Source organism: Paroedura picta, chromosome 9 (genome assembly GCF_049243985.1).
Source record: "Paroedura picta isolate Pp20150507F chromosome 9, Ppicta_v3.0, whole genome shotgun sequence".
Taxonomy (NCBI): Eukaryota; Metazoa; Chordata; class Lepidosauria; order Squamata; family Gekkonidae; genus Paroedura; species Paroedura picta.
The window spans coordinates 43,761,566-43,781,079 of record NC_135377.1 but is presented as its reverse complement, the minus strand read 5'-3'; the positions used below and the strand labels follow the sequence as shown (position 1 = coordinate 43,781,079).

Sequence of the window (19,514 nt, the reverse complement as noted above, 5' to 3'; positions counted from 1 at the left end):
TCAGAACAGCTTTATCAGTACTGTGGTGAGCCCAAGGTCACCCAGCTGGCTGCATGTGGAAGTGCAGAATCAAACCCGGCTCGCCAGGTTAGAAGTCAGCGCTCCTAACCACTATACCAAGCTGGCTTTCCAGCTACCTTTCTTGGTGAGACTGGAGTTACACAGTGTAAATCCATGCAGTCAATAGGATGATAGATTCACGTAGGTAGCTGTGCTGGTCCGAAGCACCAGAACAAGTTTGAGTCCATTGGCACAAGAAAGTTTGTTGGTCTTTTTGTTGGTCTTTGATCAACAGGATGAAACTATTAAAGATCAATGTAATAGGACTGTCATTGCGGAAATCTTGAACAATGCAGGAGAATTAAACAAGCAATAAATATATTACATAAGCAGAAATATAATGCAGTGAGAACATGATAATGCATACAGCAACAGATAACACATAAAATATACAGTAGTAAAGTTCACAGGACTGTTCCATCCTTTGAAATAGCTCTCAAACAGTCCCATTATAACAAATCTGTTGCCTTTATAAAAATGGCCTCCTGAAGAATTCTGTTTTACATAGCATGAGGAATGCCAAAAGTATGGAAGCCTCAAGCAGGGCATTCTACAAAGTGGGGCCACTACATAGAACACGTGTATGGACAGTTGTTGACCTTACCTATTTGCAGAGTTGTACCTGCAGAAAGCCCAGCTGAGACCGTTTATGCACTGAGAACTTCACTGCCCCATCTCCCATGCAGGAGCACAGATCGGGGGCGGATGAGATGAACCAGGCCAAATGCTCCCCCATGTGGGTGTAGGATGAGATGGGGCAACCTGCCACGACTAAAAGTCCAGTCTGCAGCCTGGCATGAAACCTCCAGTGTATAAATGGTCTGAGTGAGCACACTTGTGGTTGGGCACAAGGGGAGAGGCAATCTGGTAGGTATAAGTGACCAAAACCATGTTTAAATATGATGGCCAGTACTTTAACCAAGAAGCCAATGGAGTTACTGCAGAATGGGCATAATATATGTATTCTGCCTGGAACATCATAACAACCAAGCCTTGGCATTCTGCAACTACTGGAGTCTTCAAGTTGACTCTGGGGGGACAGACACCTGTGTACAGTGCATTACAGTAGTCTAGTTGGTTAGTTTTTATATGCTGTGTGTATTCCCTGCCTCCACTTCCCATCACTGTCACAATGTACATTGTGTGGCTAGCAAGAATGACCTCAGGAGATGGGAGTGGACATTCTGAAAGGGGAAAAGGGGCATTGAATGAGAAGCAATTTTAATTTCAAAAGAGCCCATGCTTTTTGTATAGTTCTACGTTGGTGATGGAAAGGACTACATTTGTCATTACTAATTTCAGAGTATTGATTGCATGCATATTGCTAAATGGGTAATAAGTTTAATTGTACTGTATAAAATAATTTAATTCAACATTATTGTACGGTTCCAGAGTGTGGTAGCATACAGTCATATGCTCTCTTTTTCTCACTTGGAGCATTTTATATTTAATAGCACAACTAGTTCCTTTCAGAAGCCTGGCCATTTTGCATATTATGAGATCAAAATGTCAACAATGGTAAGTGGCCACAAGATAAACCAAAAAGTTGGATTGGATCATACTAGCTTTTCTGATCAGCCTTGCCTGATTCCCCTCGTTGCATCATGACGCAAGGGGCTTTTGCCCTTTTGGGTCACCTGATCCTTGGCATCACCCTTGCAATGGTACAAAATGTTTCTCCCATTTTAGCCAACTGGTAAGATCCAACCTCTTCGTTCATAGGAAGTTTGAAACAGTCCCTCATCCAAGCATGCATTTCCCCCATGACTTGATATGATAAACAATGAATAAACTAGCCTTGGAAGACTTTTCCCTTTCAAACTCAGAACATCTGGTCCAAGAAGTCCAGTTTTGTTTAGTTTTGTTTGAGGACTGAGTAAATAGATCAGTAAGGAAATAGCCAAAGACAACAGAAAGCCTTAATGCAAAGTATTGATCTTGGTACTGATGATCCCTTCAGTCCCTCAAGAAATAATAAACCACTCACATTGAAGTCAGAGAAAATCAACTGGCCTGAGGGGCTTGAAAGTTTCTTGGTTTCATTTCCACTGTAAATAAACCCCAGGCAGCAAGAATGCCTGCATTCAAATACCAGTTGTCCAATAGAAATAATTCATATAATAGAGTTCTCCAAGACAGGAATGACAGAATCAAGTAATTGGTTTTAGTTTTCTAAACAAATAATACCAAAAAAGAGTCAATATTATTGCAGAGTTATGAGGGATTTTTTTCCATTCCTTTTATTTCAGTTTGACAGAATGCATCTTTGGCAAGCTGGTCAGGGTAACACAAATACGATGAAATAATTTTAGGAAGGTGTGTTCAGAGATGTTTAGTGGTTACATGCAAATTAAAACTCTTTGCTTAGCATTACAATGAGACCAGCAGCAGCTACACTAACTTGAGGAACGTAGCTGTTGACTACTAGGGCCATTCCGCACTCGTTCAAAATAGCACAATGGTTACAAATTGTAATCGCTACTATTTTGCTGTTATGCACGTTGTTGACAATCTGCAACACTCCTGAAACTGATCCGCAAAAAGCGCTTTGTTGTAGCGCTTTCAGGGAAATCCCAAAAAGTGGATTCACCCTCCGGAAAGCGCTACACTCTTGCAACCAATCTGCAACACTAGCGGGAAAGTTCTGTGCGTTACCATTGTTGCGGTTTCTGCAAAGTCCCTCCCCCTAGCTCTCTCCTCTGATCTTCTGGCGAAGCGATCACCATTTTTTTTTCTCGGAGCGAGCAGAGATCAACGCACCGGCGAGCCTCCGTTTACCCAGCAAGGCTTCCCTGGCTGCAGTCCCTCCCCAGAGCTGTTTTAAGTCACCAAGCACGAAACAACACACAGCCCCGTTTGCTCGTGTATTTTCCCTTTATTTTTCACTGTATTTTCGGCCGAAAATTGCGGGGGGGGGGGGTTATTTTTTTTTCACTCGGGGGGGAGCGTGGCAACAATGAAACGGCAGCTCAAACACCACCTGCTAGCTAGATGGGTCTCTCCTGTTGCAACGAATCAACACAGATTCGTTGCAACGTATGTGTGTGTGTTTTTTAAACCTTCCTTAAAGGGAAAGGGGCTTTTGGGGATCATGATAATGGCCGCCCATTGGCTGCTTGACAGCCAGGGGTGGGACAAATCGGCAATATCACTTCCTGGCTAGCGATATTTGCCGAGACCAGAAACCTGTGAGAAACGATAGAAACGCAACTGGATTCCACTACAAAGCCAGGTATGCATAACAACGAATTCCACAATTTAAAATGGAGTTTTTCGTTCCGCAACCAATTTGCCACATAGATCCTGGTGCGAAATGGCCCCTAGTTTTTGATACAATGCAGAGAGAGAACCAAGCTGACAATGGCAGAATGAAGCACCTCTTATTTATTGTACACAGCCAGATGTACACAGACAAAATGAGCCCTGGAGGAACAAACTCATTTTCAACCAGTATTTTCATCAGTGGCCCTGTTACAAATAATACAGTGTATATAAAAAATTGTGAATTTGATCTATTAAAATTAACAATGATGTCTACCCTTCAGAATGCCTACCTTAACAGCTATCACTCATCCAAAATAACAACTTATGCTGCTTTAATGGTAGAATACGTACAATATAAGAACCAAAATAAACATAAAGCATTCATTTTAGATTACATGCACCAATTTTTTAAATATATATTTTATAATCTGTTACAGAGCCAATGACAAAGATAGTGGTTGAAAATGAGTTTGTTCCTCCGGGGCTTGTTTTGGCTGTGTACAATAAATAAGAGGGGCTTCATCCTGCCATTGTCAGCTTGGTTCTCTCTCTGCATTGTATGTTCCGCTCTGAAACTCCAGAATCAGCCAAAACAAATGTACAAATACTTTAGTCCGAGCTACCACCAGCCCAATCAGGGAAGAAATTAGTGTTGACCAGTTTCATTGTGAATATTCAAAATACTGGTATCTTAAGACTTGAGGCTTCTCACTTTAAGATGCCATTTCCATATACAACAGCTATATATTTGAATATATAGCACTACAAAAATTGCACTACAGTTTCTTTTTAGAAATGACCTAGGTTTAAATGAAACCCTTAATTCTCTCTTAAGCCAGTATTTATTATCCTATTATGAACTTGTTTTAAAAGCTTTTCTTCAGGAAAAAGCCTGTGTGAGAAAAGGTTATCAGTCATCATGCATGTCCTTATATTATGACTAGTAGCAAAGCTGATTTTGAAAACAGGCCATAGACAGGTGGGAAGGTAAAGGATGAGAGGGCCCCTGCAGAGCAGAGTGGTGGAGCTCACCTGCTGTGCAGTTCTCTGCAGAACTGCCATTCTTTGCCTCTGCTCTTGTTCTTGCAGAGCAGGGAGGGCCATGCTTTGAGTTCGACTAAACAGCCCCCCTGAATTCTCCATGCAACCAGGAGGCTTCAGAGTGCAGTGTGGCCACTTTGGAGCACAGCCAGACAGCCTTCCCTGCCCCTCTGATGGCCAGAAGGGCAGGGAGCATGGGGTGGCTACAGCAAAGTGCACCTGGATGGTCCTCCCCACCAGGAGGCTACAGTGTGTAGCAAAGCTACGGCAAAGTGCGGCTGAATGATCACCCCTAGCTCCCCCTGCTAACTCTTCCTTCTGATGCCAAGTGCCGGGAAGTGGTACAGAGAAGCAAGGGGGTGAGGAAGAGCCTCTGATTGGCTCAGTTGGGGACTGCCATCACGTTATTGGGGATGTTCCCCAGTGAGGGCCAATCAGAGGCTCAGCACATTGTTGGAGAAACTGTCATCTTTTTATGTAGTATATGGTAAGAGGGGACAGGAACTGGCCAGATAACCCAGATAGTTCTCATTAACCTGGACCCTTTTAAAATTCCTGTTCTGACCTATATCTACCACCATCAATCCTTTCTTCAGGTTAGGATCATATATTTTGTGGAGGACAGGTTTATGACAAAGGAGACTGGGTAGACGGCAGACTGAGGCAGAAAAAAACCTTGGAAAGAAGCACGGTCTAGTGCTGATTCCATACACAAAATCATTTCGGAAAGCGTTCTAGGAAGAGTTAAATATTGTTACATGCTTAAGAAGAATATTCTGTATCCTCTGAGTTTGTATAAACTGCTGTTATAATATAAATCACTGTAGCAGGCACTCTGACACAGCACAGAAACGAAACAGCAAAACAGAAAGCAGGTACCATTGAACACTCTGATGCCCTCTAACCGGAGGCTCCCTTACCAATCAGCACCCTCTTCTAAACCAGTGTCCAGCAGCGCTGTCCTCTGTTACACCTGCTGACAAACTGGATTACTTGGAACAGTTTGGCAGCTTTTCATTTTGCTTTCTTGCCATTTCCCCATTATTCATGCTGTCCAAGTATCCTTCATCCAAAACAGACATATTAAATGGTTATGAACTAAGTTATCACACAAACAAACAAAAATCTCTGGAATAAAATGTGATCAGGCTCTCATTTGGGATTGGGATTTCAAAATTACTACTTTGGAGATTTGTCTGATATCACAGACAAGAGGGGGGAATCAGAGCACACGATGAGCTAGAAACAGGTATTTGTATTGGTAAAAATGCATTGATAGTTGATACAAGCAACAATGCCACCACTGTCATTTGGAACCTGAATTCACACCACCTCCAACTATATTTTTATTGTCAAGGAAAGACGTGTCACATGTCATTCCAGTGTATGTTGCCAGCAATTCTTTTGCTACTCCTCTGTCATGTGAACTGAATACACAATGTTGGCATTCAACATTCCTTTTCATGTTTCCATGCGTCACTGCAAAATACAGCAAACACTGATTTCATAAAATGCAACTGTGTTCTTAAAACCTTGACAAGTTAGTACTGTTCATCCTTGTAAAAAGAGAACTGTTTGCCTTTTTTAGTTTTTCTTATTCAATATATTTATTGCTCAAATCTAATGATCGGGTTTAATAAATGACATTTAACACATAGTTAAAAACTCTGCTTTTTTGTATAGGGCTAATTTGTTTCACCTACATGTCTACATTTTGTGTACCCCTGCATCGTCATTTTTATTCAGTTCATTACTTCAGATTCCATGACAATGACCAGGTACAGCATGGTTAACATTCCAGACCTCCACAATTTTTGAGTTAATTCATAGAAGAACATTCAGTGATGTGATTATCTACTTAGAGATATGGAAAAGAGCAAGATGTTAAAATTTTGCTTTCAGTAACTAAACAGGTATATCTCATATAATGAATGACCCAACAAGGACCTCAAGGCTTTATCAAATCCAACACACAGAAAGCAACAATATTAAGCTGCAGAATTTTAAAGAACACAAATCCTTACAACAGTGTTTGTGCCAGAGTGCTCCTCCCAATGCAGAGTTCAAAACCAGCCATAGACTGATGGCTCCCACAAGAACCATTTTTTCCAAAGAGCCTCAGTCACCCTTCAGTTCCAGCAAGTCTGTACCATTTTTTTGGACAGTAAGTGGGACAAATGTGTAACTCTCAATGTTGGAGAGAAGATATAAAATTAATATGTTCTCTAACAGTTTGCCAATTTTACCATGGACTAAGAACAATTTTTTAAAAGCTGATTTTCTAGTACTTTGATTCCTTCAATTTCACCTCAGTACAAAATAAAAATGCACATACATTTATTTCATCAGAACTAGTTGACATTATTGAAAACCTTAATCAGTTAATGGTGATCCAAATATCAGTTTTATAGAATTATGAATGTCCAAATTCACTTAAGCCCCTATCTCAGTGCAACTCTACATTAATGCTAATGCAGAATTATCCAGTTTTTAAATATTAACCATGCTGGGTAGACACCACACTGGATAAACAAAATTGCATTTATTTTATAAACATAACCTTGTGGGACAATATCAAATAAAAGTATTTTGCTAACAACACAATGAATAGTTCTATGTGGGCTTATTCTACAGCCTGTTTGATTTTGTAGTTTTTGTGAAAATACATAACTAAACTAGTATTGTTTAACTTTGAACTTCTTGTGGCTAGATATCTATTATGCAGTCATGGAGCTCTATATTCAACTTTTCCCAAATAAAATCTTACTGAAAGGAATGAAATGTTTGCACCATTGTTTGAATGGAGTGTTCAACAAAGAAAATGTGTAGAGTAAAAAAATACAGTATTGCATATTAAAAAGTACCTGAAAGAATGGATGATGGGGGGGGGGTGTTACTGAGTGTTATGCATCAAAATATCTTTCCACGAACAATTTAAACCTTCTGCAGAACATTTACTCTGTCATCTCCTGGTAAGATAAAGTTTGTGGTCAACTAGAGTAGCTTAGGCAAAAGGGATGTTAAACAGCTATACTGGACCTGAACTGGGGGTGGGGGGGTGGGGGGTGATTAAAAAAAACCAAGTCGAGAAGTTTTCTAGTGAAATGAAACTAAACCTAAAATCTCTTGGTTGGTGTGAGACAGAACCAAATTCTTAAAACATAAAAATATGGCAATCAGCTCAAAATAGTCAGGATTTCCAGAAGATTCTTTCAAGGGGTGGTGAGGCCTTCTCTGTTCTGGCTATAGCTGGAGAAACCATTTCCCAGTGAATCTTCTGAAAAGGTGTGAGGGAGCAGGAGAGATTGGTAGGCCTCTTGGTGCTCAAGTAGAGGCTTGCCCACTTAGAGCTATTGTGCAAAAACAAGGCCTGTGTGAAGGATTTGTGAATTGAAGCTAGCAGATGCTTGTGCGTCCTTGGCTCTGTAGCTCCTCCTTGCAGCCACTCTACCATACCATTACAGGGTAGGTGCTTTCCCTTTTTTGCCAATAGCAGGGCTTCTTGAAAGAAGAGAGTGACCCAAGGAGCTCTGGATAGAGGACAAAATATTAGAAACAAAACAGACAGCTTATGTGAAGGTGGGGAAATGGTGTGGGGGTGAGGTGATATGTTTAGCTGGTTTAAGCTGATTAATAATCTTTGTTATTTTGCCCATGATCTTCCTGGCTGGCTATGTCTATAATATCCCCTCGGTTTGAGGAGACATTTTTTCCCCTATTATTGCATATTGCTTGTAAAGTAAGGCTTGAGGGTTCATGGTGCAGAAGCCACTTTAATACAGGCAAAGTAAAAAAACCAAGGACCAGGGAAGAAAAGTAACTGTGGTATTATGTTGATATTGCATATAGTTCAATTAGGTTTATGATAGGAAATTACAAATAGTACAAAAAACACAAACCCTAAGCAAGCACTATGTAATTTCTCTCCTGGGTGAAAAATCTCCTCTGATAGTGGCCAGAGATGAAAATTTTAGTTTGAGTTACTAAGGAGTGCCTCAGGCAAAGTTACAAGTGTTTAACTGTTTAACATGATCTAACCTTGGCTCCCAGTCAAAACTGAGCTCCTTTCCTGCCTATTTTACGGACTAATATTGTAAGGCAATAGTGTAATGTACTTTCTGAGATGTAACTAACTAGTCCAGTTTCTGAAACACTTGCCAAACTATTCTTGAACTTAATATCTGACCAGAATTAACCTGAAAATTTAACTTTTCAGGTTAATTCTGCTCAGATAGTAAGGTTCAGGGTCAAAAGTTACAAAACAAACTTTTCAACCTGAACTGAAAAACTTCAGTGTCTCCCCAATAACTAAAATAAATCAGAGGGTTGGATCCCAAAGACCCCTTCCACTATAAGAGCTGCTATTTTTCAGCAGAACACAGCTTTCTCATAGAAATATGTTTTTGTGTTAGTAGAAAGCTCCTTCCTCAGATGAATGAAGGTACTTCCACTACCACAATCCAACCCAGCGTGCTACAGAAAATGAGGGGGCGGGGGAGACGTTGGCAATAGAAAGCATAGCTAAAGCCCATCTGAAATATATTACAGTCTTTATATAGTAATTCAAGAACCTTTCTGCAGATTAATTAGATTGGCACCAGTACAAAATCAAATACAGGATACACTAAGGTGTACTTAGACACATAATTAATAGCTGCTTTCATTTCAAAAATATAAAACCTAGCTGTTGTTCAAACATCTTGGTAGCAATAACTGAACATATAGGCCCCTTGGTAAGGCAGAAAGCAGAAGAGGTGGGGGAGGATGTGATAGTCCTTGCATTAGCAAAACTGGCGGTTGCTGTCAGATGATGGCAGAATCAACAAAGCCAAATTGGATATTACCACCTAGTGGCTGAAAAGCATGGGTTGAATCCAAAGAAATCTATTCTGAGGATCATGGGATACTAATGGACAAAAGCCATATGAAAAAAGGACTGTAGTAAGGAGAAGAATTAGGTGAAAAAGCTAGTTGCATCCAATCCTATGTTTCCCCCTGTAAGTGCTGAACTAGAAGTGTCATTTTAAAGTAAGCAGTTAGGGAATTTTCCCCATTTTTGAATGGCACGTGCAGCATTCTGTGCATGTGCAGCTCTAAAATGGAGGCAAATAACACTCATTCAGGGCCATTTCAGTTCAGGAAACAGCTGGATGAGGGTAGAACCAACAACCTCTCTCACCACAGTCCCAATCCATGTGGCTAATGGGAATCTGGATAAAATTTGTTTTTAAAATGTCACATGTTATGTGACCTCACAATAATAACTTAGGTGAAACTGTACACAGTAATACAGGCTGAAAAAGTAAGGGGGGGGGGAGTTTCAATGTGAACAGGGTTCCGACTTCATGAGTAGTGCTGAGAATATCCTACGCATGGACATTAGTGTTAGAAGCAGTTAAAAATTAGTTGTACAGATTTCAATTTAATCACTTACAAAATATTGTACAGAACGCAAAAGCTTCTCTAAAAAGACCACTTGTCAAATGATTAAACAAGGCTGGAAAAATCACTGAGGGAAAGAAAGTATAAGGTGCATCAGAACTGTGTCTATGACATACTAAAGATAAAGCACATCATTTTTCCGTAACTCTCTTACGCCTTCATATTTTTGTTGCACACAGAACTCAACATCACTTATTGTCCACTGAACATATCAAATGCATAACAGAGCAAGTTAAAAGCTAATTCTGATTTTTTATTTTACATTTTTTGGCTAGTGTTGGCTTAAACAGAACATTTTAACAGAAATTATTGTATTTTGTGCATTATAAAGTTTGAATAAACTTACAAAAGCACTGAACTCAAACCAGAGTAACTATACCAAGTAGTTATAAATTCTGGCTCATTTTTTTGGGGGAAAAACAACGTGAATAATGTTCACACCTGTCAGGCCAACGATATATGACTTCTGTACAAGCTACATTTAAAATCCCCATTGATGAACATTGTTATGGATGGATGGATGGATGGAAGTTGTGCCCAGTCACCTCTATGACAAACATCTGCAAACAAACTTGAGTCAAGGTGTATACATTGAAAAGCCAGATTGCCAGCTGGCAAATGAAAATGAAAAGAAGTTGTGAGTCTTCCCCAACAGCAATGGCTTGTTTATTGTTAAATCAGGCCTAGCTAAGCCCTAGGACACTTAATGGCCATCACAGCACCAACCTCACCTACCATTTTAAGGGTTTTTTCTTTTTGCATTATCTAACTTTTCAGATATACATATTTTACACCTTGAGGTTATTATTACTATTCCAAATGGTTCCATATGAATACAGGTATGGTCTTTATATTCAATATAAATGTGTCTTTATTCAATTTTTCATTCCAGGGCTCTTTTGGTGTCCCAACTGCACATGAAAAGATCCCTCTTTTTTGTTCTTGTGTATGAAAACAAAAATTTCCTTAATCCAGAGGCTCCTGCTTTATTCGAATGACAGAGGAAGAACGAGATGTCCTTCTGAGTTCTCTTCTAAGTACATATTCACTGAATTGGGAAGAGTCCACCCCTCCTCCACATGATCCAACAATTTCAAACCCTCTTTGTTGCAACCTCTCAAGTACCTGCAAAACAGGACAAAGAAAAGACAGTTTTAAGAACAGATGGACAAATGGAGTGGTCTACCAGCCATCTAAATAATGCAGTATCCATATTCCTGGATTCTAACAGGAGATATGTGGAATGAAAAAAGTTATTCAAACTCATGTTTAAAAGAGCCATTTTTTAAAACTTTGCACAATGGCACTTTACCATGCTGCAAATTGTTTGCCTTATTTGCTTTGTACTAACATTCATTTTCATTTATTGCTTTTTACTGTTTTTAGTTTTTTATTTCCTTCTAGTCTAGTTCCATAAAATATTGGTTGACCTCTCCCCAGTAATCACAACTCGACTGAAGCACAGTCTCAATTCTGTGGATAATGTAAATGGAACCATAAACACCCCATTCTAATTTGCCACAGGGCAGAAAATGCAGACTATGATTTTATTGGGTAGCTACTTATTATTACCCTGTTTGTATTCTAGACTTCCTCACAATTACTTTCCTTAACTGTGGATTTACTATGACCTGTTCTTACTTTAATGCTGTGAACAGTAGTACAGATGCCCATAATGCCTGAATTAGAGCTAGACTTCTCTCATATACTTTTCTGTAGGCACACAATTTTCTGGAGCATGAGGCCCTAACCCTCTATGCTCTGCATTTCTTTTGTTTGGAGGAAAATTTAGCAGCCAAGTTTAAATGGTCTAAGGTAGGCTTTAATTGTGGCTGGAAAGTCTGTAGGTTTAAATATTTAATGTTTTGAGTTCACTGTAATCAACAATACTCTGATAAAAATAGAGTAAAAGGCCCAGACTCTATTTAAGATGTAACTGCTTAAAATATAGATGATAAGTATTAGCCAGACATGACCAGATCTCATTCAGGTTTCTTTCACTGCAAAGCTATGTATTCAATTTTATAATATCCACTTGACCTTCAAAGCATAGTATACAAGCTTCACTTCTTTCCTCAGGCTTTGTAGTGTAAAGGGACAAAGGTGTCAACTGAGGAACCTACTGGGTGTCAGCTGTGGACTTGTGCACAAAGGTTTAGGTTCTAGATAAAGTGGCCAAACAAAACACATCTAAGAGAAATCACAAGCCATTTCCATAAATGCTTTCTACATTAATGTCTGTCAATGCCTAACTCTTTAAATAAACTTCCAACTTATTTTTTTACTAAGCCAGTGTATAATATTTGGTTCCTCCTTATATCATAAAACAGAAACATTATCTAGGGAGAAGAAAAGATGAAATTGGTACATTTTCTAGGTACTCCAGTAACAGGTAGGATTCCCAGAATTATCTCCATATTCAGTTGTTCACTGAATGGGTATAAGAGATGTGATTAAATCTAATATAATTAACATAAAAATACAATTGAAGCTCTAAGAAAGTCTGGGAATTATCATTTACTAGTAATCAAGCCCATTGCAGTTCTAAATGCAATGGGCGCTAGCAGTGAGTGTGGGTTGGGGGGTGCTGGCAGGGGCCCATGGAAGCGGACGTGCAGCCATAAATGACTAAACTAATTATCGAAGTTGGGCCGACTGGTCAACGGGGCGAACTGAGATCGGGTGGCGGCGCCGCGCCGGCAGCCAGAAGGCCGGCGGCCCCCGCCCCCCAGGCTCTCTGAAGCCCTGCCCGGCCGCCCCCCCACCCCACCCGATGCTCTCCGACGTCGCGAAGTCCATGGACATCTGGAGGGCCGCAGTTTGACTACCCTTGTTCTAAACCTTCACCAAAAAAGATACATCCAAGAGGACTTGGTGAAGACACCAGCTGCCCTTGGTGAATAGATAGGCCCACAAGTGGAGCCACAGAGATCTTGGAGACAGCCCAAAGTCCTTATCTTCAAAACCCTCCCCAGCCTTTACCTTCCCCCTCTCAAAGCCCTCTGCTTACAAGCTTACCCCAAACTAAGCCAATGGCAGCCTCCTGCCGCCTCTAAAGATCCTGGTATCTATCCCTTTGTGCCTCTTATGCCTTTAAGGGTCTCCTAGAAAGTCGATGGGACAGCAGCTCTCAGACTTCCTTCAAATGCTTCCTCAGAACTCTTCCATGCTGTTCAGCCATGACTCAATCCTAATCACCTGGAACTGAAATGAAAGCATATTCCCCTCCATTTGTTCCCACCTCCACTTGCCTTCCCTCCTTTGCTCCGCCTTTGCTCCGACGCTGCGAAGCCGCTCCAGCAGCCAGGAGAGGGCCGGCCGCCCCCCCCCCCCCACCCGACGCTCTCCGAAGCCCTCTCCTGGCTGCTGGAGCGGCTGCGCAGCGTCTCCGACGCTGCGAAGCCGCTCCAGCAGCCAGGAGAGGGCCGGCGGCCCCCCCCACCCCACCCGACGCTCTCCGAAGCCCTCTCCTGGCTGATGGAGCGGCTGCGCAGCGTCTCCGACGCTGCGAAGCCGCTCCAGCAGCCAGGAGAGGGCCGGCCGCCCCCCCACCCCACCCGACGCTCTCCGAAGCCCTCTCCTGGCTGCTGGAGCGGCTGCGCAGCGTCTCCGACGCTGCGAAGCCGCTCCAGCAGCCAGGAGAGGGCCGGCCGCCCCCCCCACCCCACCCGACGCTCTCCGAAGCCCTCTCCTGGCTGCTGGAGCGGCTGCGCAGCGTCTCCGACGCTGCGAAGCCGCTCCAGCAGCCAGGAGAGGGCCGGCCGCCCCCCCCACCCCACCCGACGCTCTCCGAAGCCCTCTCCTGGCTGCTGGAGCGGCTGCGCAGCGTCTCCGACGCTGCGAAGCCGCTCCAGCAGCCAGGAGAGGGCCGGCCGCCCCCCCACCCCACCCGACGCTCTCCGAAGCCCTCTCCTGGCTGCTGGAGCGGCTGCGCAGCGTCTCCGACGCTGCGAAGCCGCTCCAGCAGCCAGGAGAGGGCCGGCCGCCCCCCCACCCCACCCGACGCTCTCCGAAGCCCTCTCCTGGCTGCTGGAGCGGCTGCGCAGCGTCTCCGACGCTGCGAAGCCTCTCCAGCAGCCAGGAGAGGGCCGGCCGCCCCCCCACCCCACCCGACGCTCTCCGAAGCCCTCTCCTGGCTGCTGGAGCGGCTGCGCAGCGTCTCCGACGCTGCGAAGCCGCTCCAGCAGCCAGGAGAGGGCCGGCCGCCCCCCCACCCCACCCGACGCTCTCCGAAGCCCTCTCCTGGCTGCTGGAGCGGCTGCGCAGCGTCTCCGACGCTGCGAAGCCGCTCCAGCAGCCAGGAGAGGGCCGGCCGCCCCCCCACCCCACCCGAGGCTCTCTGGAGCCTTCCCCTGGCCTGACGCAGCTTCAGGCCAGCGGCAAAGGAGCAACTGCGAGCCGCGCTGCGCGCGGCTCGCAGTTGCTGGCGGCGGGAATCAGAGGGACCAATCGGCAGGCGCTTCGCGCCTGCCAATTGGTCCCTCTGATTGTCTGTCATGAGGAAGGGTCCAATCTGGACCCTTCCTCATCCCGGACACATCCCGCCCCAGAACCCCTTACTGTCTTATTTAGTCCGTGGCGCCCGCGGCGCCACGGGCGGTTTACAGATATTTAAGCATCAATGGGAAGTCAAACTCGTTGCTAAGAGGGCAATTTTTGAATTGCCTTTCTTCCTGTTCTTTAGAGAAAAGTTGGTACAGCGTCCTCAAAACATGCTGCTTTGTTAATCACTTAATTTTTTCTGTTTAAAATAGTTTGGCAGGGAGAAAATCTTAAGTTTGGATATGGACCTGAGAACCAGAAAACATGGATTCATCTTCAAGTTGGTTGGATTATTCTGAAATGTATATCCACTGTTTCAGGTAAAGGCAGAGTTCAGAAGCCACAGAAATGCTTTGGAGAAATACAATCCTTCTGCAGATCTTCAAAAGCATGTGTTACAAAATTGTAAATGGATAATTGAAAAGGTTTTATCAAGAAATTCCTCAAGTTCAGTAAAAACCCCAATTCAGTCTACCCATATATTAATATTTTAAATGATGACCTACCTGAACTGAATTAAGATGACAATATCCATTTAAAGGAAATCTGATGACGTGTGTTGAATCATGATTCCATCCTGCGTTGACAGAATTGCACATCACATCACCAATTTCTGGGAAAACTTCTTCTATCAAAGACTTGTCACCACTCATCGTTATCCTTTCTCCAAGATCTGGAGCAACTCGCACAACCAAGCACTCACAGGACTTTGAAAATCGGCCTGTCTCCCGGTCCTGTTTCCACCTTTCCATTTCCCCTAGCATGGGCTGAAGCTGAAAATATTTTGCTTCTTCATATAACAAACTGTAATCCTGAAAAACATACAGATCAAAGTGCGAAATGTCAATATGCAACATAGACAAGGTAGCACCATCTTGTAGCCCTAACACTCTTGAGGATACACCATGCACACTGTCCTGAACTCATTGGACGAAGAGGTGGTACAAATGTTAATACGTGTATAAGTTGTAGAAACAATCTGGTTTACATTTAATGAAGTTAATAGCAAAATGGAAAAAATCAAAAACAGCCAGAAGAAAACAGGCTTAAAATACAACCTGCTTCTAGTCCAGAAGTATTTTATGAGATTTATTTTAAGTTACTGTATGTTTTGGGCTGTTTTATGCTCTTGGATTTTTTAATATTGGTTTCAATAGTTACAAATTGATGGTGTTTTTGTTATATTTGTAAACCACTTGAGCAGAATCTCTGGAGAGATGGCGCAGAAATTGTATAAAGAAATACCTAAGGCAAATTTCTTCTAACGGAAGGCACATCTGCTAGAACTTCCCTGCTTTTCTCACCCTACTACAGCTTACTGTGTACCCGAAAATGCTGTTCCTGGGGTATAGGGGGCTCTCAAGAACAGTGTAAGGGGAAACTTGAGGGTCTGTAATGGAAGAGGCAAGTGGGGAAAAAACACCCTTGTCCTCTTTCCATTAGAGGAAAATTGACGTTAACAACAACAACAACAACAGCAACTTTGTATAGCCTGGATTTCTCATTTGTTTCAGGATGGGTAACAAGACATATACAATTAACTTTTACATTGATAAACAGTCTTTGAATATTTAAAATTGAAATGTATCTATTATATTATATTGTATTGTATTGTATTGTATTGTATTGTATTGTATCCTTAAACCACTTCCTTAAAAGCCTTGTAGAGAAAAACCTGATCCTGTTGGGAGAGTTGGAGTTTTGTGGATGGTTTTTGTGGGTCCCTGGCCTCAACTGTAGTCCTGGTAGAACAGCTCCGCCTTGCAGGCTCTCCTGAGTTGTTTAAGGCCCTGAAGGGACTTCATCTCATCAAGGAGAGCATTCCACCAGGTTGGAGCCAAGACTAAAAAAAGGCCCTGGCTCTAGCTGAGGCCAGTTTTACTTCTTTTGGGCCAGAGATCCTGAGCAATTGCTGATTGCTGGATCTTAGTGCTCTTTGGCGGGTACAGAGGAAGAGGCAGTCCTATAAGTACAGGGGTCCCCGACCATTTAGGGCTCTCTAGGTTAGCACCAAAACATTGAACCTGATCTGGTCTTGGATCTGGAGCCAGTGCAGTTGAGAGAGCACTTGTATGATATGGCCTCTCCCCACTTAGTCCCAGTAAAGTCTCGTGCTGCTGCATTCTGGACCAGTAGGAGTTTCCAGATCAGTTTTAAGGAAAAGCTCTGCATACAGCAAGTTACAGAACTCTAGTCTGTTGCAGTTGGTGAAGATGGTAGAAAGCTTGGTCAGTAACTTTTGTGATCTGGGCCTCCATTGAGGGGGAGGTATCCAGGATCACACCCAGACTTCTGACGGTGGTTGTAGATGTTAAACAGACCCCATCTAGCGCTGGGAGTTGCATTGTATATTCTTCAGCATGTTGGTCTAACCAGAGGACCTCCGTCTTTGCTGGATTTAATTTCAGCCAGCTTCTTTTGAGCCAGTCCACCACAGCTTCCAAGCATTTGGCCAAAGAGTCTGGGGGTTGATGGATGGCTACTCAGAAATAACTGAGTATCATCAGCATACTGGTGATATCCCAGACTGAAATTACAGACCAGTTGGGCAAGTGGGTGCATGTAAATGTTAAATAACATCGGGGAGATAATAGCTCCCTATGGGACTCTGTATATTAAGGTTCTTTGCTGGGATAGTCTCTCCCCTAATGCTACCCTCTGGCCCTGACCTTGGAGAAAAGACTGTCGCCATTTTAAGGCTAGGCCTTGGACTCCCATGTTGACTAGGCATTGGGTTAGTAGCGTATGGTCAACTATCAAACACTGCTGTCAAGTCTAGCAAGAGCAGAAATGCAACCCACCCAGATCCAACTGTCTCTGGAGATCATCTGTAAGGACAACCAGTGCCATCTCTACCCCACAGGCAGGACGGAAGTCAGACTGGAAAGGGTCAAAGGCTGATGTCACTCCCAGGAAGCTCTGTAGATGTTCCACAACCACCCATTCAGTCACCTTGCCCAGAAACAGCAGATGTGAGACTGGGCAGTAGTTGGCAAGGTCAGATTGGTCCAGCACCATTTTTAAAGTTGTCTGACCACAACCTCCTTCAGTTTCTCTGGGAAAGTCCCCATGTTCAGAGGTTAATGATCTCTTGGAGAGGGGCCCAGGTCTCCTCACCACCATTTTTCACCAACCATGAGGGACATGGGCCCAAGGAGATGCCTGTTTGACCATATAGCTGTCAGAGCCTTGTCTCCACTGGCTGGAGAAAGTGGACTGAAATAGTCCAGAGTGTGATGCTGAGATTGCCAAGGGGCCTCTGGTTGCTACCTGTATCAAGCTTGGTAGGTAAGTCATGGCAGAGCAACAAGATTTTCTCCACAAAGTAACTCAAGAAAGACTTGCTGCTAATATCCAATATGCATCAGGAATGCCAGGTCCATATTCTGCTCTACAAGGAAATTCTGTAGAGTAACAATCTTATTATTTATGGAACTGGCATTACACAGCACCAATGCCGGAGAAAGGCCATTTTTCCCAGATCCTTCACCTTGTCTTTTGGGATGGGACAAGGTTTGGAAGGGGTGTGAGCATTACCATATCTTCTATACCTTCATTTCAACCACCTTCTCCCACCACCATACTCCCTCCATTCTCCCAACTGTAGGGATCCCCATGCGTTTGCTGGCCTCCCCTACCATCCATCTCTTGTCTCATCTTTTTTATTCAACCTGATATTTATGATGAAAGAAAACAGGAAAATGAAAGTGGAACAAACTGCTGTTCCCACAAAAATAGATGCTGGCAAACAACTGCCTTTTAACCACTTAAAACACAGACTAGATATGGAGTATGTTGCTTGGAAAACATTGCAGAATATCATTCTCTTGACTTTTTCTGATAGCAGGTTGGATGATCAAATACCAAGGATACATTTTTGTCTAAATAGTTCTGGCTATTACAGTACACTAAAGGTGTATCAACATTACCACAAACCAAAGAGGTACGTTTTCTTTCTATTTTACCTGCATCAAAACCAAACATGAACGGCTGAACACAGAGGATACTCGAAAAATTATAACTGACCTAGCTCCAGGAAAGAAAACCATTAGGGTCAATGGAGAAACAGATGCTAAGTCTCAAGAGGACATATGTGCTTATAAGCTATTTTTAGAAACAAAGTGCCATTCAGAACAGTCTGCCCTAAGAATATTTGTGAAGGGCAAGTTGGTACTACAGAGTTTTGTAAAGACTGCAGTCTAGCTCTGCAGCTGGAGCTTGAGCACATTTCATCAGTCAAACACATTTAGGCTTCCCTACTGTGTAGATAAGTAGGGCCAGATGTTTCAAATAACCCTGAGCCGGACTTTTGGAAGTACTCATAGAAAACCTTTTTTGAAAATATGGCCCTTAAGCAACAGGAATAAAACAATTACACAAAATTCTTCACTTCTTTTCATGGTTCCTCCCCCATCCCGTATGATAAACAAATCCCATCTGAATGCTAACAAATACCATGTTAGGGCACATAATTCTAAAGAGCAGATGAACTAAGAATATGAAAAGATTACGGTTGTGAAGTTTCAGATTCAAAAAGTTATTTCAATGCCAGAGAAAGACTAACAACAGGACAGAAGTCCAAACAAGCAGAAAAGAATATTAAAAATAAACTAGTTGTTTAAATAGAATCATTCATAATAATGAAGCAGTATGACATTTAGGCAGGGAGGGAGCTTGGATTTCCTTCAACAAACTTTTTTAAAGGATGTATCTGTGGTTAACAAACAATTAAATTTGATTTTAATTTTTAATATCTGGCAAATTATATTTTGCAGTATTTGACATGACATAGTATTTTACATTTGACAGAACTGATAGCCTGATGCATCAAAATGTTTTCAAGTTTTCTGGTTTAAGAAACAAAAATCTTCTGGTTGAAATGGCAAACCAGGAAATGTTCAATAAAGCACACAATATTTGTCTTGCTTACAAGCCAGGATTAAGCCAATCATTTGTTTCATTCCTTTCACTAAGGTTTATGTCAGGGGTAGTCAAACTGCGGCCCTCCAGATGTCCATGGACTACAATTCCCAGGAGCCCCTGCCAGCAAATGCTGGCAGGGGCTCATGGGAATTGTAGTCCATGGACATCTGGAGGGCCGCAGTTTGACTACCCCTGGTTTATGCTGTCTGAATGCCACAGCCTACATCTTCAGAAAACACTCT

At 42.7% G+C, this 19,514-nt stretch overlaps 2 protein-coding genes across 6 annotated transcripts in view; one reads left to right on the top strand and one right to left on the bottom strand.

Annotated features, from left to right (window-relative positions):
- The window catches only part of TAF4B (TATA-box binding protein associated factor 4b), a 113,707-nt gene extending 98,848 nt beyond the window's left edge, over positions 1–14,859 (top strand). The window contains exon 15 of the mRNA XM_077352555.1: positions 14,562–14,859. Within this exon, the coding sequence (XP_077208670.1) occupies positions 14,562–14,648 (87 nt within the window). The 3' untranslated portion in view covers positions 14,649–14,859. The remainder of the gene's footprint in view (positions 1–14,561) is intronic.
- KCTD1 (potassium channel tetramerization domain containing 1) overlaps positions 6,893–19,514 on the bottom strand; it is a 100,858-nt gene continuing 88,236 nt past the window's right edge. For all 5 annotated transcript variants that reach the window (XM_077352558.1, XM_077352560.1, XM_077352557.1 and 2 more), the window contains 2 exons: positions 14,856–15,161; positions 6,893–10,932 (listed from right to left, as the gene is read on the bottom strand). In XM_077352558.1, coding sequence (XP_077208673.1) covers positions 10,774–10,932; positions 14,856–15,161 — 465 coding nt within the window. In that variant the 3' untranslated portion in view covers positions 6,893–10,773. The remainder of the gene's footprint in view (positions 10,933–14,855; positions 15,162–19,514) is intronic.